Source organism: Lissotriton helveticus, chromosome 11 (genome assembly GCF_964261635.1).
Source record: "Lissotriton helveticus chromosome 11, aLisHel1.1, whole genome shotgun sequence".
Lineage (NCBI taxonomy): Eukaryota > Metazoa > Chordata > Amphibia > Caudata > Salamandridae > Lissotriton > Lissotriton helveticus.
The window spans coordinates 790,304,605-790,325,116 of record NC_136072.1 but is presented as its reverse complement, the minus strand read 5'-3'; the positions used below and the strand labels follow the sequence as shown (position 1 = coordinate 790,325,116).

General features: G+C 44.6%; 1 protein-coding gene across 2 annotated transcripts in view; it reads left to right on the top strand.

Moving 5' to 3' along the window:
• The window catches only part of POLD2 (DNA polymerase delta 2, accessory subunit), a 48,787-nt gene that overhangs the window by 10,032 nt on the left and 18,243 nt on the right, over window positions 1-20,512 (top strand). For both annotated transcript variants that reach the window (XM_078666751.1, XM_078666752.1), the window contains exons 4-7: window positions 7,325-7,448; window positions 9,370-9,484; window positions 19,633-19,831; window positions 20,123-20,203. In XM_078666751.1, the coding sequence (XP_078522877.1) occupies window positions 7,325-7,448; window positions 9,370-9,484; window positions 19,633-19,831; window positions 20,123-20,203 (519 nt within the window). The remainder of the gene's footprint in view (window positions 1-7,324; window positions 7,449-9,369; window positions 9,485-19,632; window positions 19,832-20,122; window positions 20,204-20,512) is intronic.

Sequence of the window (20,512 nt, the reverse complement as noted above, 5' to 3'; positions counted from 1 at the left end):
GCAGATGACAATCAGATCTACTTGGAAACCTCCTCCTTCAATGACATTCTAAGACTCAACAATACTCTCAGAGAGGTTCAAGAATGGTTATCAGCAAACCACCTTAAACTCAATCAGGGGAAAACCGAATTCCTCCTAATTTCCAACAAGGAAGATAATCCGCAAATCGTTGAATGTCTAAAAGCAATCGATGCTCCTCAACGGTAACCTCACCTTGGCAAGCTCTGTAAAATCACTTGGAATCACCCTTGATCACAAGCTAACCATGACCAACCACATCAAGAACTCCGAAAAAAGTGCCTTCCTCAACCTGAAGCTTTTCAACAAAATAAAACCCCACATACCATACTGGGACCTCAAACAAGCCACCCAATCACTTGTGTTGTCCAGACTCGACTACAGGAACGCAGTCCTCTCCGGGACAGCTCTCTCCCACCTAGCGCCACTCAAAACAACCCTCAATGCAGCTGCCAGAATGGTCACCGGAGGCAAAAAATATGACCACATTTCTCCCGCTCTCAGAGAACTAAAATGGCTCCCAGTGGAATTGCTTGCCAGCTTCAAAACTGCATGCCTCACGCACAAAGCCCTGCACACAGGGAAACCAGAATACATAGCCTCTAAACTTAAGAAAGCCGGCCAGTCTAGAAGTCTCAGGAGTTTCAACTCCCTCTTACTCATCCCCCTGAAAACGCCCAAACAAAAAACCGCAGCCCGCTCCTTTGCAGGAAATTCACCCTAAATCTGGAACTCCATCCCTGTGCCCATCAGAACTACCCCCTCCTTTGCAAAATTTAAAAGTCTCTTAAAAGTCCTCTACCTCTACCGGGCCTTCTCGAACTGAAATCCGTGACTCTCAAGCCCGCAGACATCAGACATCTGGTAATACGCATCCACTGCCTGCCTTTCCCCTCTCTGCCCATCCCTCTCGGCTTGCTCCATCGCCGCTCAGAGAAATCTCGCAGCCCTACTCTTTGTCCATGTATTGAGATTACCTCTAACCCTCTCTACCGCAACGGCGCACCTTGGATCCCCTGACCTCCCGACCTCAAGGACGCACCTCGATCGCTCATCACAATTGTAATCTTTTGAACACTTATGAACACGCTTATCCTCCACTCAAACCAGTCCATGTATCGAGACTACCTCTAACCCTCTCTACCTCAATGGCACACCTTGAGCCCCTAGACCTCTCTACCTCAATGGCGCACCTCGGACGCTCATCACTATTGTTTTTTTTCCTTGAACACTTATGAACACATTTATCCTCCTCCCAAACTGTATATGTTTGTTTTCTTTCCCTCCTGTTGTAAAGCGCTCCGATACCCCCGGGTCTGGTCAGTGCTATAGAAAACTTCTAAAATGAAAATAAAAACATTGCCACTAGATTCAAGCTAGCCTGGCTGATGAAGGGTGTTATCCAGAAACTGGTCCCAGGATGCTTGTTTCCGGTTCAGGGAAGACCTGGCTTGGCAGTTTGGGCTGGACTGTTTCCATGAGGCACAGGGTCAAGCCTTATTTGCATATAGCTGGGTCTGAACTGAGGTGGCGAAGTGATCTAAAGAATGATGATGGATTCAACCCAGATCTGTGACTGGGGATGAGTGACTGAAAAGTTTCAGCACTCCGTCCATCATCTCCTTGTGTTTGCTTTCTTCCACAGTAGAGCAGCAGTTCGCCTGCATGGCATAGTCCGAGCCCAACCAGCCCCTCTATAGTCCTTTATTAATAGCAGTTTGAAGGAGATACTGAATCCATTTTACCCTATACATTGGGGCTATGCAGGTATTCTACCAAAGGTGCAACACTCCCAACCTACACTCAGGCAGAATGGGATGCAGCCTGGTCTAGCCACTGTCATAATCAACCTTGCCAAAGCATACTGGCAACAATGAAGCCTTTGCCAGGTCTTCTGAGCCTACATTGTTCCTTTAAAAATAGCTGGGCAAGACCACAACACCAGTAATCTATTCATAAACACCCAGACATTACTGGAGCAACATGGCTGGGCCAAGGTACAGGCGGTCTGTTTCTAAACAACCAGGCCGTGGCAGTGACATAACATATGCACCGAAAAGGCCTTGCTGCATTTTAAGAGACAATAGCATCAACCTGTCCATGTCAGTCACCTCTCAGCCCTATCGAATTCCTATCTATCTAGCATTTCCCATGGCCTGATGGACCCAGGGCACCAATCAGCCATTTTGACTGAAATGGAGACCCCAGGATATACAGCAAAAATGTTATAAAATAGGAACAGTTTTTGGAAAAGTTGATTTTTCAGGAGGACCGTGTCAGATTCAGTGGTCTCTTTGATTTTTCTCAGTCCCCACGTGAAAGTAAATGTAAATGTGGGATACTTGTAAAGCGCACTGTTACTCTACCCGAGTGTCCTGGCGCTATAGACCGCTGGGGAACCCGTCCTGGTTTTCCCTGTGAGATGGTCCCTTTCTGGGTATCTCCAGGGTGAAACCAGGCATCCCCGGCGTCTGTGGGGGGCCGTTGTAGAGATGAGGCAAGCTTAATGCCCAGAGTTACCGAGTGTGTTCCCTGGTTAGAGTAGGCACTGAGGCGAGAATTACCGAGTCCGTTGACCCTGGTCCAAGACACTGCCGCGTCGGGAATTGAACCCTGGTCCCGGGCCGTTCTCTGCTTACAGGTCTGCCGCCTCTAACCAGTGAGCCACACCTCTCCTAGTCTGAGTAGAGGCTTAAGGTTTTTGTCCCTTTACATCATGCGAACATGCTTGCCTAATTATGTGAGAGCATGTTTAACGTGTTGAGTTGCAATGATATGTATATGGTCATATGCTGTTTCTAGAAGTTTCACCAATAAAAGTTTTACAGTTAAAAAATATATTTATAAATATAACTTTTAGTTTACTATAGTTGTGTCAGGTTTCACTGACATTGAGGGAAGGCTGGGAGCTAGGGGTTAGCATTGTGTTCTTCCTAAAAATGCAGTTCAGCTTGAAGAGTGCTTTCTCGCTACTCACCCTTGTGTTCTAGTCTGTGAAAGTGCAATATAACCCATAGTATTTTTAGGTCTCGACCTGCAAAAGACTGCGCACATGCGCAGTCGAGCTGGCGAGACTTAATGATATAGAGTAACTTTAACTAGCGAGGTTAAGCCCCGCCCCTCTTTTCCATTGGCTGGCATCACCGTTCATGCTAAACGGTGGCCAGCCATTGGAGAAGTGGTCCTAGTGACGTTCTTCTTTTCTCTTTTAGCCCTGTTCCTTTCAGACTGCGTTCCTTAACTTACTGCTGGCGTAAAAGCTTTCTTATCTCCTTTATGGGCCCAGATGGCCCCATAAAGAAGATAAGGAACCTTTTACGTCAGCAGAAAGTCCAGCCGAGTCACGGACTACAAAGAGAAAAGTCTGTCGTGGCCAGTGCTTGCAGTCGTCAGGACAAACAATTGGCAGCAAGTCGCAGGGTTACACATGAAATCCCCCTCCCTCGAGCATCCCACATGGAGTTGGTTGCACTCTGGCGCAACTCTACATTCTTCCTTCACCACAGAATTGAACAAGCATTAAGGGGACGGCAGACCGAGCAGAACGAACAGGCTCTGCTGACCGATGTCAGATGGGTAACAAGCTTCTGGAGGAGGCAGATGTCCGAGGACAAAGGGATTGCATTCCGTCGGCCTCTCACTCACTGTGGCCGGCGGAGGACGTCTCACGAGTTGTGAATTTACGTGACTGAGGCCCTAGAATGTGAGCGCTATCCCTAGAATGCAGGGCCTCTTATGCTGCCGGTTTGGGGCCCAGAGGGCACGGCTGCGTTCCCAAATGCCAGGTCAGCTGGAGCGCTGCCTTCGCGCTCGGTGTTCCGGTCCAGGAGGGGCTATTGGCGGTGCTTGCACTGTGATGCAGGCTTTGTGGTCTGCAATATGTCCCAATACACTTGCGGCTACACAAGCTCTGATGAGCCATACCAGAACTCGAGAAGTGTAAGGGGAGCCCCCCAGCCCCGGGTAAAGTAACTTAGGCTATCCCGCCGGCTCCCATCCCGCTCCCAGTCAGACGCGAGGCAGAGCAGTGTGGCGGGAAGCGTTTTACCTGCTGAGTCGGCTTCTTGTTGGCAGGCGCATGGGGAGAACTTCCGTCGGGGGCCCCTTCTCCTCTGTTGGCGCTCCTCTGAGGGGAACGTGTCTTCCTCTCCTTCAGCCCTTAACAACGCCTTGCTGGGCGGGATACCACCAGTGCCGACTTCCCTTTTGTTGCTAGGGGACGCTTCTGCCTTCCAGTTCGCGGCGGGCCTGCCTCCGGTGACGAGCCCTTCGTTGCTGGTCAGCCCCACGCGGCGTCTCAACCTCAACGTTCACAGAGACCCCAGGCCGGTGGCGGTGATATTGTACACAGTGCGTTCCGGTGCCCGCGGCGGTGATCAAGGGGCCCAAACAGCGCTTTACCTCACAGCGCTTCCCTTCCTCAACACAGCTCCGCTTCTTGACGAGTCTCTCGTTTCCAGGCAACCCTGCGTGGCCGCTAATCCCAGCGCGGCCCAACTGCTGACGTCGGTGGTGGCAGCACGGGGTTCCTGAGGCTCCTGGGCCCGCAGCGGTGACTCCAGGGTATTTTCAAAGGGCGCCTCGGATGCGCTTTCACTCAGGGCCGCGGAGGTAATTTTGGGGGCAAGTTTCAATGTGCTTGAGTCCAGGCATGAACTCGCTCTCAGCACCCCGGGGGCAATTTAATGCACTGAGTCCGGGCCGGCAGCGGGGATTCCAGGGACAGCTTATGTGTGCCTGAAGCCCGGGCCTGCGGCGGTGATTCCCACAGCGGCTTTGGCGCAGTTGAGATCAGGGGCAATTTCCCGGGGGTCAGCTCCGTCCCGCAGCGGTGATCTCAGGCGAGTTCTACTCACAGGGCAAGTCCCACGTTGTGCACAGCCACAGGCACGCTGCGTGAAGAACAGTTTTGCGGCCACTTCCTGATTCTTTGCGTTCTGCTATGTCTTGTGTTTGTTGGTGGGGTTTCTTCATGCTAATTAGCATAAAGAGTAATCCAAACTCTTGTGAACCTAAGAGCCTCCGATTCTACTTTAATCAGTGTAGCAAGCGCACAAACCCACTGATCTATGTTAGGCCGTTCATTAAAATGAATCGCCTCGCTTATTTTTGCGTCTTTGTTAGGCTTCGTACGTTTTAGCCCCACATGGAGCGGCTGCTGTTCCCAGATATGTAATTGATGTTTTTGCACAATCTGTGCTTGAATCAATGAGCCCTGTTCTCTTGGGCGGAATCCTCCGGGGATTAAGGTGGAGGGGCGCTCTCCAGGAGGTGTTATGGCCAGCATCCCCCCTGGACTCACGCAGTCTCTGGGGGCGGGAGGGAGGGGAGTGCGGCTGACTGTGTGTGGGACGGGAGGTAGGGGTGCAGCAGAGCCGGGGGTTATGTTCAGTAGCTGTAATATTCTTTCATTCAAAGACACGTCTTGTCCATTTTGGAAGGATGGTAGGCGGGGTCGTCATCATCATTATCTTATTTTTACAGTGCCTAATTAGCATAAAGAGTGATCCAAACTCTTGTGAACTTAAGAGCCTCCGATTCGACTTTAATCAGTGTAGCAAGCGCACCAACCCACTGATCTATGTTAGGCCGTTCATTTAAATGAACCCCTTAATGCTTGTTTTAATAGTGCTGACTGCTGAGTGATACTGGTGCTGCCTCTCTGCGCTAAAGTACAGCCCTCCATGCTATATACATGATTATTGTGTTTGTGCAGTTCTGCATGCTGCCGACTCACATAACACAAACCAGGTGCTGCTGCCCGGCCGGGACTGCCCCACAGTGACCCAGTGAGGGGGATTAATAAATCGGGGGCCACATGCTATGTGTGGCAGGGTGACTGAGGTGTGGTATCACTGAGCCGCAGACTCTCTCTTCCTGTCTGCAATGTCCAGAGCGCCTTGGAGTGTGGAGTGCAGGCCTAGATGTCTATGTGTAATAAGGGCTCGAGGCCTGCAGTGGTGTCTGTCCTTGTGCGTGTGGCTCTGTGAGACGAGTGTGTGCGGCCTGCAGCGGTGTCTGCCCCCGATGTGCGTGTATGTGTGTGTATGATGGGTGCTTGTGGCCTGCAGTGGTGTCTGTTCCTGTGTGGGTGATGAGTGCGTGCTCCTGCAGCAGTGTCTAATAGCTATACCCTACACACTAGCTCCTACTAACTCTATACTACTCTATACTACTCACTCTCTATTACTGCCTACAACTCACTACTACTCTACTTCTACAACTCTACTCTCTAGTAGTCTACTACTCACTCTCTACTAACTGTTACTCCCTACTACTACTCCCTACTGCTCAGTCTCTACTACTCACTCTACTAATCACACTACTAACTCTCTAGTACTCTCTACTCACTATGTACTACTCACTCTCTACTACTCAATCTGCAAAAACAGCCTAACCTTACTCCAAACCTTTACTCTTTTCCTAAAGGCACTGGTAAACAAAATGCCATAGGTCTTATCTTTATTACACATAACACAATTCTGTTTGTAATCAGGTGGCTTTTTACCTTTAGCTTTATTAGTATTTTTCAAACTTTCATTAACATAACATGCATTTATATGCATACATATATATGTGTATATATATATTTATGTATGTATACATACATATATAAACATATAAACATCTGCATGTCTATATCAATACCAATGTTAATGCATACTTACATATACATAGATGCACACATATGCATGTTATGTACATGGGGCTTTAAAAAAACACTAATAAAAGCAAAACTAAAAAGCAACCTAATTACAAACAGAATTGCTTAAACTTTATTCATTTCTGGAAACTTTATTTAGCTCTGTGTATGTGTGGCTCAGTGTGTGTGTGTGTGTGGCTCTGTGTGGCTCTGTATGTGTGGCTCTGTGTGGCTGTGTGTATGTGTGGCTCTGAGTGTCTGTGTGGCTCTGAGTGTCTGTGTGGCTCTGTGTGTGTGTGTGTGGCTCTGTGTGTGTGTGTGTGTGTGTGTGTAGCTGTGTGTGTGTGTTTTTTAAACCTAAATAAAACACGTTGGTATTTGCAATGTCAATAGCTCAAACTCACGTAACTACACGACCTATTGCATTGGAAATGCAATAGGTCGCGCATTTGTGAGAGATTAAGCTATTGGCATTGTAAATGACAATGCCATTTATTTATCTGTTTTCAAAACCAACACATAAATAAAAATGTTGTCATTTATAATTCCAATAGCTCTAACTTTTGCAAAGGCGAGACCGTTGCATTGTAAATGGTTGTTTTTACCAAGATTTGGAGAAAACACATTTCTAAAATTCCTATTCCATGCTTATATTCTTCGCAGCACAACTTACTGCCACAGCCTTCTCGATCAAAGTACATCAGCGCCACAGATGAGTTGATACTGGAGGATGAGCTGCAGCGCATCAAGCTGGAGGGAAACATTGACATTCCGAAGTTTGTCACAGGTACGTTTTTTAAACGCAAGTGATGCTGATTGGGGTTAGCATGCTTCTTTTCTAACCACCTTGCATCCAGGCCTTATGGGCTTGACTTAACTAATTTTATAAGCTGCAAATATCCGAAGGTATTTTTTCTGACATATGCTGACTCCTTTACAAGAGGATCAAGTAAATCTGTTCCACTAAAACAGACAATGAAGGTTAGACCCTGTCTAATTTCTGGAGTGCAGACACTTCTATGGAAGAATGCTATTGACCGGGCCACCAAAATAAAATCCAGTGTTGAATATTTACTCCTCTCCAGTTACTGCCATGTTAAAATAGTAACTCTTTAATGTACAAGCTAGCAGTCAGTTGGGGGCCTTTCACTCTTTTTTGAGAGGGTACTGAGGTGTGATTGTGTAGTCTTGTGTTGTCTTGAAATGTGGCTTTACAGCAGAACTTCCAAAAAATTGAGTTTGCATGCAGTGCATGGAAGCATTTTCTGGCAGGAAAACACAGCCATTCAAAACACATCTGCAAGTTTATGCATATGTTTTGCTGGGATAACATCTTACGGTGACCCAAAAGGGGTTGGGGGGAGGGGTTACTGTATTGATTTTGTTGCCATTGTCACCTCACTTTTTGCACCAGTTTTTATTACTAGATGCTGGTTTTCAACTCTGACAGTACACGGAGGCCTGCTAACCAGACCTCCGTGCCAGTGCTCTTTCCCTTAAAACAAGTTTAAATTCTAATTGTAATCCATTTCTCAAGGACTTTAGCACCCCTACAGGTCCCTAGTAAATGGTACCCATAGTTCCTAGGGCATGGGTACTAAAGAGAGTCCCAAGGGCTGCAGCATGTCTGATGCCACCCTAAGGGACCTACACACAAATTACATGTCAACTGCCATTGCAGGCTACGTTAAATGGTGCAAACCATTCTGAAAATATGACATGGAACACTTCCCCTGTGCCATGCCAAAATGCACTGCAGGTACTATATGTAGGTGACAGCTGCAGCAAGCCTTAGAGCCCTAAGAGAACGTGCATTAAAAATATGTGAGGACATATCTGTATGAGCAGATATGCCCCTGTGATGCCTAGTTCTACTACTAGATATTGCTAGTGCTCAGGAAAGCCATCCTAAGACATGTACTGGGCACTGGTTGTTACGCATTACGTAGCTACATGATAGCTTCACTCAAAATACTGGTGTTTAGTGTGAGACACCTTGTCTTAATAAACCTGTGCTGATGCCAGTACTAGATTTATTATCATTTGTACCCAGTGGGCACCTTAGAGGTGCCCTCCGAGACTTTGAATAGTCTCATAGTGTGCTGGCTGACTGGACTTTTCCAGCCTGCCACCACATATGCGTTTCTGACCGCCTGCCAGGAAGAGCCCACGCTCTCAGAGGTCAGAAACAATGCCTGCTCCGGAGGAAGGTGTTCACACTTCCTCCAGTTGGATGGCTAGTGATTTAGCATATCAGGGCAAGGGGCTTCAAAGCCCCTGCCGCCTTTGATATGCTAATGCACATATTAACACCTCCCGATAGGCTATTAGGCATTCTAGGATGGACATAGTGCTGCTTTAAACATCAAGTACTCGCACTACTTACAGCATTCCTGACCCCTTAACATGCAACACCTGCTGACGTGCAGCTCACCTTAAACGGGCCGTAATAGTGTAGATCAGAAAGAGGGGCGTGGCGAGGTAACCCTGGGCTGGAGCGGGGCTATGCCGCAGAATTTGTATTTTCCCATTTCTACTTTTATAAATACAAAGGGAAAAAAAAATCTGTCTGTATTTATATGTAAAAATCCGTTTAAACATAAAACCGGGAGCCATAATCATAAGTAAACTCCCTTTTGGTCCAGTTGTGCTGCTGCCTTTTTGCCTGTGAGATCTGGTGTCCATGCTGTTTGCTTTGTATTACCCAGGTACCATCCTCGCTGTGTTTGGTAAAGAGGACGAAGCGGGGCGGTTCATGGTGGATGATTACTGCATTGCCGACATGGCCCCTCAGGTGCCACGACCAGTACTCGAGACTGATAGGTGAGAGGTCAGAAGTGTACATATGTAGAGGGGAACAAGGTTCAGGAAATGGGTTAACAAGCAAAATACCTGCCACTGTCTGAAGTGGACAGAAGGTGATGGGATGAGACTGCCATTGGTAGTAGTAGGATGAAAGGATACTGCAGGCAAACAAGAGAAGAAGCCTGCCAGCATGTGCGAAAGGAGTGTGACAATAAATAATAGATTGAGACTCTCAGGACTAGAGGAATGGAAGAGTCCTGGGTCTAATGAGATAATAGATAGATTACAAATATCGCATTGCTATTTATATACCGCTTACTTTACTTGATGAGGTGTATTTTCAGAAGAATAGCACACAACTTCGTCTGAGATCAGAATTGGTGATTTCATTTATAAACACTTTAATTAGTCATGCTGTTTGCACACAGTGCCATGAATTTGCTCTTTTATTTTCATGCATATTATTATAATATCGTGCACATTCCAAATATGGCGATATTCTGTATGGAGGGGGTCACACTGTTAGTAACATCATTCTGCCAATGAGTGTTAGTTATCATGTTGATTCTAGTTGTGATGTCTTTTTTTAATGCCTTTGTTTGTCCGTTATATTCTGCTTAATGTGTGTTTAAAATGAGGCACAGATCTGTGTTTTGGCTACAAATAAAGTTGAGGGATACACATTCATGCATATTTTGTATATCATGCATATTCTAGAGATATCTCGTTCAGACTGACATGCAAGATGATGGAGGCATCTCAGAAATTATGGAATAATACCCCTTTCTTACTCCTTACTGGAATAAGTTGCATTCTGCTCCTGCTTGTAAACAGATATCGCTTTATTGTCACATACTTGTGGTTGTTATAACAAGGTGGTGTTATACTAGACGGGTCGAAAGATCACTGAAGCGGGTATTTGTAGTCACTGAAAGAGCCTGCTAACGGAAAGGAAGGAGGTAGCTGGGTGAAAGGGATTTTGAGTGAGCTCATTGTGACAGTGTGTCTCAAACAACCTCATTCCGAGGTCGGTCTGTTACTCAAAAACAACAACCAACGAACCCATTTTAGGTGCAATTGAAATTTAAATATAAAGCATTTGGCTTGCCTGCGATATTTTGAAATCCGTAGACCTTTGTATATATTGGTCCACACTAAACCGTACCCAAGCTGAAAAAGATCCAGTGGCTAATTTAGTTCTCTCCTATTTAGAGCGTTTTTTGGCCCACACATCATCTATGTAATTTTAGCACACCTACCTCCTCTCTGGGTTTGATATATCTGCTGTGGTAAATGTCAACAAACACCATGGGCCTTTCCAAATGAAAAGGTAGAGACACTGTTAAGGCTAGAGTTAGGCGAATGGGAATGCATTCACTTTTAACTTTGTCCTAGAACAACTTTGAGCAGTTGTTTAAAAGGGGTACGTTTAATGGTTTTTTTCTTCTCATGTGCTCCATCCTGTTTGCAACCTATCTTTTCCCCCTAGTTCTCTTACTTGTGAAGCCACCCATGCCTAATTCCCCGCACCTTCTGACTGAATCAAATTCAAAACTTACTTTATTTGGTTACTCATTTAAAAACAAAAAAGGTTAACAGAATAAATAACACATGAGATTCATCCAAGGTTTTTAAAAAGGATAAACATGTCCATAAAAGATCATAACATGTAAAATCTTATGCTACAGAAGAACAAGCTTTAATCAAAAACATTTATTAAAAACTGCTTACCCAACCATCTGTTTATGTATTGTAATAGCCTGTCACAAAAACCTGGATACAGCACAACAGTCTTCATTAGAATGTCGTTGTTGCAGAAAAAAACAGTGCTGGTCTAAACTGTCTAAAATTGGATTTCTACAGTACTGACTTTAAAATTTGGAGTTGAGGAATTTCATAATATTGATCAAACTATGTAAAGTGCAATGTAGATGTTCCAAAACGCCATCACACAAGCAACTGGCCTATTTAGCCGTCCAATCAGTTACTCGGAGGTGGGGGGTGAGGGGGAGCACAAAACAGTGGATATATCGCATAAATAACACTTTAACACAAACCTATGCTGAAGGTTGTGCACATGCTCCATATAGAATTGTATATCATTATTTGTAAGCAGCAAGTTATAATCTGCAACACTAGACTTGCCACATTCCTTAATAGATCTATCTTCCTCTATCATGTTCATTGCTAGGTATTTACTTTCAGCTTTATAGACATCCAATAAAGAGTATGGACAGTAAAAAAAATCAAAATCTTATCTTCCCATGGAATTCTGAAGGCATAATCCTGAGACAGAGTCTGTCATTATTAGCCTATTTAAGACTGTCTCAGGATGTGACCAAATTTTATGCCGCACTGAAATAGGGTGTATCCTAATAAGATCTCCTAAAAAGGAAGTCTCAACTCTTTATGACTGAGCTAAGTGGATACACTTTGTGGGACTGTAAGATACTTTCTTAGACAGCCATTTTCCAGAAGCTGTATTTTTTTCTAAATCAGCGTAACCCCTTACACCAGTCCCTTTGTAAATGGTGCAGAGCTCTTTAGGTCCCCCCCTCCCCCGCACCCCTAGTCTGGCCACAAATCTATTGAGCCTAGCAATAGATTTACGGTACAAAAGGGGGTGGTGATGGACGGATCATCCGAATCAATCAAACACTCACACCCAGTCAAAAGATCTGGGTTTAATCCATCACCGTTCTTTAGCCCACTCTGCCACCCCAGTTCAGACATGGCTATATGCAAATCAGTCTGACCCTGAGCCTCATGGGAACAGTCCAGCCCAAACTGCCAAGCCATGTCTTCCCTGGACCGGAAACAAGCTTCCGAGAACCGGTTTCTGGCATTCCAGCCATCTTCAGCCAGGCTTGCTTGAATCCAGTGGCAAAGTGAGCAAGGGACTCACGTCTGAGCATACCCTGCCACACTTATGGCGGCCAAAAGCGGTACAAAAGGGGGTGGTGATGGACGGAGCATCGAATACATTAAACACTCACACCCAGTCAAAAGATCTGGGTTCAATCCATCACCGTTCTTTAGCCCACTCTGCCACCCCAGTTCAGACATGGCTATATGCAAATCAGTCTGACCCTGTGCCTCATGGGAACAGTCCAGCCCGAACTGCCAAGCCATGTCTTCCCTGGACCGGAAACAAGCTTCCGCGAACCTGTTTATGGCATTCCAGCCGTCTTCAACCATGCTTACTTGAATCCAGTGGCAAAGTGAGCAAGGGACTCATGTCTGAGCATACCCTGCCACACTTATGGCGGCCAAAAGCGGTACAAAAGTGGGTGGTGCTGGACGGAGCATCCGAATCAATCAAACACTCACACCCAGTCAAAAGATCTGGGTTTAATCCATCACCGTTCTTTAGCCCACTCTGCCACCCCAGTTCAGACATGGCTATATGCAAATCAGTCTGACCCTGTGCCTCATGGGAACAGTCCAGCCCGAACTGCCAAGCCATGTCTTCCCTGGACCAGAAACAAGCTTCCGAGAACCGGTTTCTGGCATTCCAGCCGTCTTCAGCCCGGCTTGCTTGAATCCAGTGGCAAAGTGAGCAAGGGACTCACGTCTGAGCATACCCTGCCACATTTATGGCGGCCAAAAGCGGTACAAAAGGGGGTGGTGATGGACGGAGCATCCGAATCAATCAAACACTCACACCCAGTCAAAAGATCTGGGTTTAATCCATCACCGTTCTTTAGCCCACTCTGCCACCCCAGTCTGCTCAGACGTGAGTCCCTTGCTCACTTTGCCACTGGATTCAAGCAAGCCGGGCTGAAGACGGCTGGAATGCCAGAAACCGGTCCTCGGAAGCTTGTTTCCGGTCCAGGGAAGGCACGGCTTGGCAGTTCGGGCTTGACTGTTCCCATGAGGCACAGGGTCAGACTGATTTGCATATAGCCATGTCTGAACTGGGGTGGCAGAGTGGGCTAAAGAACGGTGATGGATCAAACCCAGATCTTTTGACTGGGTGTGAGTGTTTGATTGGTTTAGATGCTCCGTCCATCACCACCCCCTTTTGTACCGCTTTGGCCGCCATAAGTGTGGCAGGGTATGCTCAGAAGCGAGTCCCTTGCTCACTTTGCCACTGGATTCAAGCAAGCTGGGCTGAAGACAGCTGGAATGCCAGAAACCGGTCCTCGGAAGCTTGTTTCCGGTCCAGGGAAGGCATGGCTTGGCAGTTCGGGCTGGACTGTTCCCATGAGGCACAGGGTCAGACTGATTTGCATATAGCCATGTCTGAACTGGGGTGGCAGAGTGGGCTAAAGAACGGTGATGGATCAAACCCAGATCTTTTGACTGGGTGTGAGTGTTTGATTGGTTCAGATGCTCCGTCCATCACCACCCCCTTTTGTACCGCTTTGGCCGCCATAAGTGTGGCAGGGTATGCTCAGACGTGAGTCCCTTGCTCACTTTGACACTGGATTCAAGCAAGCCGGGCTGAAGACGGCTGGAATGCCAGAAGCCGGTCCTCTGAAGCTTGTTTCTGGTCCAGGGAAGGCATGGCTTGGCAGTTCGGGCTGGACTGTTCCCATGAGGCACAGGGTCAGACTGATTTGCATATAGCCATGTCTGAACTGGGGTGGCAGAGTGGGCTAAAGAACGGTGATGGATCAAACCCAGATCTTTTGACTGGGTGTGGGTGTTTGATTGGTTCAGATGCTCCGTCCATCACCACCCCCTTTTGTATAGCAATAGATTTATTCATCGGCAGGGTTCTGGTTGTATCCAGCTACTTCCATAAGACATGGGCATTAAACAACAATCCAAGGTAGGAGAAGTTGGAAGATGTTGCAAGCTTAATATCTCCTACCCCAAATTGATAGGATTTATCTACCTTGAAGCTGCATTTCATAATAAATGTTTTGGGCACATTAACTCTTTGATCTAATTTGGCCATATATTCCACAAAGTGATCAATTAGGGTTTGTAGGTCTTTTTGGATATGGGCCATGAGCGCTGCATCACCTGCATACAGTAATATCAATAAAACGTTATAGCCAACCTGGGGAACATCATAACCTCTCTGAAAACCTACTGAGGTTATTAATATAAAGAGTAAATAAAAATGGGGCCAAAACATAACCTGCTGTTCTTCCCCCCACCCCCCAAATATCGAATTCCTCTGTACATTCCCAATAATTTCAAACCTAATTGTGGGCTTGTCATCCAAAAGATGTTCTTAATAAAATTCACTAGAGTAAAATCATTACTCACCTTAATCACCAGATTCCATAAGTAATCGTGATTTACGCGTTCAAAAGCACTGGAGGGGTCCATGAATGCCAGATAAACACGACCTCTCCTTGCTACAGTGTATTTACCAATGAGCAAATTTAAATTATGAGACTGATCAACATTTCCCACCCCTTTCCTAAAACCATGCTGAGTCGCTGACTTAACTGTGTTTTCCTCGGCTCAATTCTCCTATCTTGAGAGTTTTATTCTCCCAGCCACCTTCAAAAGTGAAATCCAGAAGGGAGGTTAGCCAAGGGCAGGTTGAATCTCTCCCTTCTTGGAAATTGGGACAATTAAGGAGATGGGCCAAGATTCAAAAGGACTAATTCTGAAAATCACTCTCAGAACAGTAGTCCATATTGGTCCGCATAACTGGTTTTAAAAAGGTCAACAGGCACCTTTCAGATCCCGGAGGCTGAATCTTGAATGGATGTTGTTACAGATCAGACTGAAACATATAGATTTAAGAAGTTTAATCCAAAGAATGCGGCACAGCAACAAACTGCATCTGGCTGGCAGGCAGGAACAGTACAACTGACCTGGTGCCTAGCAGCAGTGGGAATTCTAAGTAGAACAGGAACACAACTAAATGATGCACAGAGTTTAAAGGGACATAACTACAATAAATATATACAAAGCAGAATGTAACACATCTCCTTTCTTAAACAAAATAAAACAGGAACAAAAACCAAAAGAAGCTTAATAGAAAAGATGTGATCTGCCAAAAGAACAGAACATTCAGGTTACATAATCAGCTAATCTTCTAGGTGGACATCTGGTGCGAACGGAAATCTTAACTCTAGAAGAAACATCACCATTTTCAGGCACAGAAGCATTTTGCAAAGAAGGACAATTGGTGAGACTTTGCAAAGAAGGACATTTAGCAACACGTTTGATGTTCCATAACTTACCATCTTGAGTAATGATACTGTTACTAAAAACTTTTACAACTTTCATAGGTTTACCAAATTTGTTCGAGCATTTAGTGAGAAAACCAGGTTTCCTGATCCTGACCCAATCACCAATGCAAAAATTAGATTTCTTCACCTTCCACTTGTTGTCATACCATTCTTTAACCTTGGCTTGTTTGCACTCCACTCTTTCTACAACATCTTTAATCAGATCATCAGAAAATGATTTATTAGAACACTTGTCCTTAAACTACCAAGGAAATAGAAGAGGCTGGGTCACGCCCTTTTAATAAACGGAACGGACTAACTTCTGTAGTAGAATGTGGAGTTATTCTGTATGACCAAAGTTTTTCTCTTAATAAATTTCTCCAGCCAGAACCCATCTTGATGACATCAGAAACAAAACCCTTCAAAACCCTGTTGGAACGTTCAACTAAACCATTCTCATGAGGTTCATACACAGAAACATTACAATGTTTAATGTTTTGTAGTTTGAGGAAATTTTCTATTTCCAAAGAGGTAAGTTGCACCTCATCTGTTACAAGAACAGAAGGACACCCTTCTCTGGAAAACACCTCCTTGAAAAACTCAATCACCATGCTAGTGGAAACTGAAGAAACAAACTTGACCTCCGGCCACTTAGAGTGGTAATCAACCAAAACAAGAGCATAACGGGAGTCAAATGGAAGACACATGAAGGGACCTGAAATATCGAAAGCAATTTTCTTTCAAGGTTCAGTTGGCTAAACCGAAGTTTTTAACGGAGAAACATTAACCCTCAACATCTTCTCACTTCCCATACAAACGTCACATTCCCTTACCTTGCGATCAGCCATCCTATCAATACCGGGCCACCAAAAATAAATTCTAATAAGACGCTTCATGGCAGACATTCCCGGATGCATTCTATGAGCAATATCTAAAATTACATTTTGCATTTCAAAAGGAGGCACACATTTTCCAGACTTGAAAACCAACCCATTTTCTAATTCCAGCTCATTAACAACAGTAAACATAGGGATGGCACTTTCCATTATATTCTTCTTATCAGGCCAACCCTCCAGAATGTACTTCTTGATAGTCTGTAAAGTGACGTCATGATCATCCGCAAGATTCCAAGCTTGTTCAGAAATATCTTCAAACAAACCTGAAATGACATCTTGTAAACAAGTAACAACTTCTTTCTCAACAAATTTCTTCCATGACTGATGCTACTTTGGTTTGAGAATTAGGAACAAATTTCTTTAAATCTCTGCACATGTTTAAAAAATGCCCTGACCTACCACACTTCCTACACTCTCTGTTGATGGCGGGGCATCCACCATATGAAGCCAGATGTGATCTACTTCCACAGCTAAAACATATAAACGACTTGTCAAATCTTCTGACATTGCCTTGAACATTGATCTTATTAGAATTGAAATTATAATTAGGATGTGCTTTTCCATTGCTAACTGATTCTGTGCGTTTTACCAAACATACTTCATCCACAGAATCAGGCTTCTGTTCTGTGTGTTTCTTAATAGTACTCATCCACTTTTCAGACTGTTCTAACGATTTTGCAATGGCAATAGCTTCAGATAACTTTGGATCACCCAATTCCCACAACCGTTCCTGTGTTTTCTTATTTTTTACATGCACAATAATTTGGTCTCTTAACATTTCATCACACATACTACCAAAGTTACAATGTATGGATAATGACCTCAAAGCAGTAATAAAATCATCAAACGACTCTGTATCTAATTGCGCTCTGGTATACAACTTATACCTGTTCAAAGCAATATTTGTAACAGGTTTAAACCTCTTCTCTAATCTTAATAAGGCTTTCTTATAAACATTAGTGCCCTCACCCTCCTCTTCAGAGGGTGGAATCTGTGGCAGAGCCCTAAACACCATTTGACCCTCAGACCCTAAACAATGTAAAAGAATGCTCTTTTTTCTCTCTGCTCCCATGCGTTCGCCATCTATGGCCTTCATGTAATTGATAAATTCTTCCTTCCACCGTGTCCATGGCAAAGGAGGATCCCCTTTATGCTGCAAAAATTTATCTGGAGGATCAAATTGCATGGCCATAAGTTCAGTCTTTTGAAAAATAAATAATACCACAAAGATTACAAAAATAAATAAATAATAATAATAATTATATATAACGGAATGGTAATGAGTATGTGATGATGAAATATTCCTGAATTGTTAAATAATAATAAAGATTATTTCCATCCAAGTTATTCATGCGTCGAATTCCACAAATAAATGTCTAACCTGTGTCAAGTATAATAAATAAAACAATATTTCCTTTGTTTAAAGAACACAAGAGTAAATAACTTCTTTTCCGAGAAAATAAAATAATGCTGTTAAATATCGTAAATGCACCGTGTATAAATCCTTCGTAACAGCCTTTCAGTCGGTGACACGTTGCTATGGAGACTGGTTAAATAAAATGGCCGCCACGTTTGTTCCAATGACGTAATACGTTGCATCGCGTCAATTTTCCTGTACACGGAAATACTGAGAAGATTCTCTCGCGGGTACAGAATATTCAGACGCTGTCTCGTGGACAAGATGCAGGCGCACACGCCAAGAAGTTGTCCAGTAAGTTTAATCTCCCTCGCGAAGCAACCAGTCAGCTTCAAATGTTAACTTCTTCACAGGAAACAGCCAAAAAGGTATAAATTCCTATACTCCCGAGTCAAAGTAGATAGAAAATTCGGGTTTCCTGGAAAACGAAGCAAGATGACTTCACGAGTGCAATACTTCTTCCAAATTATAATCCAGGTTAGTTTGATAATTCCTTTTAAAATAGCATTTCACTCCACGCCTGTGCCGCTATGATGTTGGTGGAGCATGTGATCTTCTTAGCTGACCCTCGTCGCCAAAATATGTTACAGATCAGACTGAAACATATAGATTTAAGAAATTTAATCCAAAGAATGCGGCACAGCAATAAACTGCATCTGGCTGGCAGGCAGGAACAGTACAACTGACCTGGTGCCTAGCAGCAGTGGGAATTCTAAGTAGAATAGGAACACAACTAAATGATGCACAGAGTTTAAAGGGACATAACTACAATAAATATATACAAAGCAGAATGTAACAGATGTGAACACGTTTCAACCAATGGCATTAATCTCTGACGAATTAAGAAAAACACATATTTATTTCCAGACTATTTAGATGCATGCATATTGTAGTGATCTGTAATGCTTATAAAGTGCCTTGGGGAACTCAGTCTTTGGATTGTGTCTTTAGCAAACATGACAAATTCTATTATGATTGGAATTGAAAGGCAGTTATATTCCTGCTACTTGACTAAAGGATGCTCGGGGAACAGATTCTAATAAACTTTGTTACACAACATCCTTGGATTCTGGATATACTTTAATACATGTACAGGACATAAACTAGACACACTTCAAATTAGATCTAGTGGACTGTATGTAATACTATAGTCAACATAAGTCTGGTACATGGGGATTAGTCAAGAATAATCCCACTGCTTTAAAAATACATTGATTTTAGCGAGAAACCAAAGCGACATGAGCTGGGAGAGTCCACTGCAACTTGTTTCATTAAGAGCTAAAGTGAAAATCGAATGCTTAAAGTTTTGCTTTTAACATATTCCCAGATGTGGGCATGACCTACTCCTCTCTTATAAGAGAATACCTCTATCTAGACTGGAATGGGCAGTATGGTCAGTCTGGACGTGGTAAGAATTCTTCTTCATTCCTAACACCAGTCAATAGCCTTTTCCTGCACTTGTGGTTGTAGGAAGGAGAGCAGGACTTGAACAGACTCATTATCTTTGAGAGAGGTAGAAAAATAACTGGCTCACCCAAAAATCACTTGTCTCTATTCTCTTTATGAAATCCCTTTTTAGGGTTCTGCTAATTATAGGAAAGAGTGCAGAGGGACCCACGTAGTGCCATAGACTTTAATGTGCCCTTGGAGTAACTGAATTGGAGAGAGTTTGTGTTAGTTCTCATTCGTTCCCTAATCTTGCTGGAACAGGTTTGTGCTGCTGGCTTCAGGCCTGGGACTGGGCAGTGGGAGTGGAGAAAGCCTCCTCGGCCTGCAGCTTTTGCTGGATGTGGTCACCGGCCAGGTGGGCGACGAAGGGGAGCAGACCAGTGCCGCACAGATTTCCCGCGTTATCCTGGCAGGCAACCTTCTGAGCAAGAGCACGCAGAGCAAAGATACACTGAATAAGGTAAACCCCAATATAGCATGGAAATAGCAGTTATTTGTGCTGGAAGCTTATAATGTCTCTATCCATGCACTCTTTGAAGGTAGTTTGCATTGCTAGTGCCCATACTGTGTCCATTTGTGATGGAAACTGCTGTTATCGGTTGTGATTGTGCTATGTGTGAGTAATACTTCAGCAGCTGCTATTTGCGCTGTATCTGTCCTGTGTGTTTGAGTGTCTTATGTCTGTGTAGCAGCTTTGTGTAATGACAAAAGTGTCTATGTATTTACACAGTGGCTCATCTTATTTTTTCAGGCCAAGTACTTGACAAAGAAGACCCAGGCTGCTAGTGTGGAGTCCATTAAGATGCTGGATGAGATTCTGCTGCAGCTGAGTGTGAGTGCAGGCCCAGCAGGTGCTGGTCCTCTCTATTGTGATCACTGTGAACCAGCCTTGAGATCACTCCACTGGCAGCCAGTCCGGGAGAGAGTCAATTTCAAAGCCCTATGTATTATCCACAAGTCTCTAGCTGTAACAGGCCCGCCATTTTTCATAGCACCATCCAGTCCTACCGGCCCAACAGAAGCCTTTGCTCCAAGACTATGAATCTTGTCATTGTCCCTAGGATCAGGTAAGCCAGTAGCTTGGGTCGGCAATTCTCTTTTAACTTGGCCAGGCTCTGGAACTCCCTTCCTCCCCACCTAC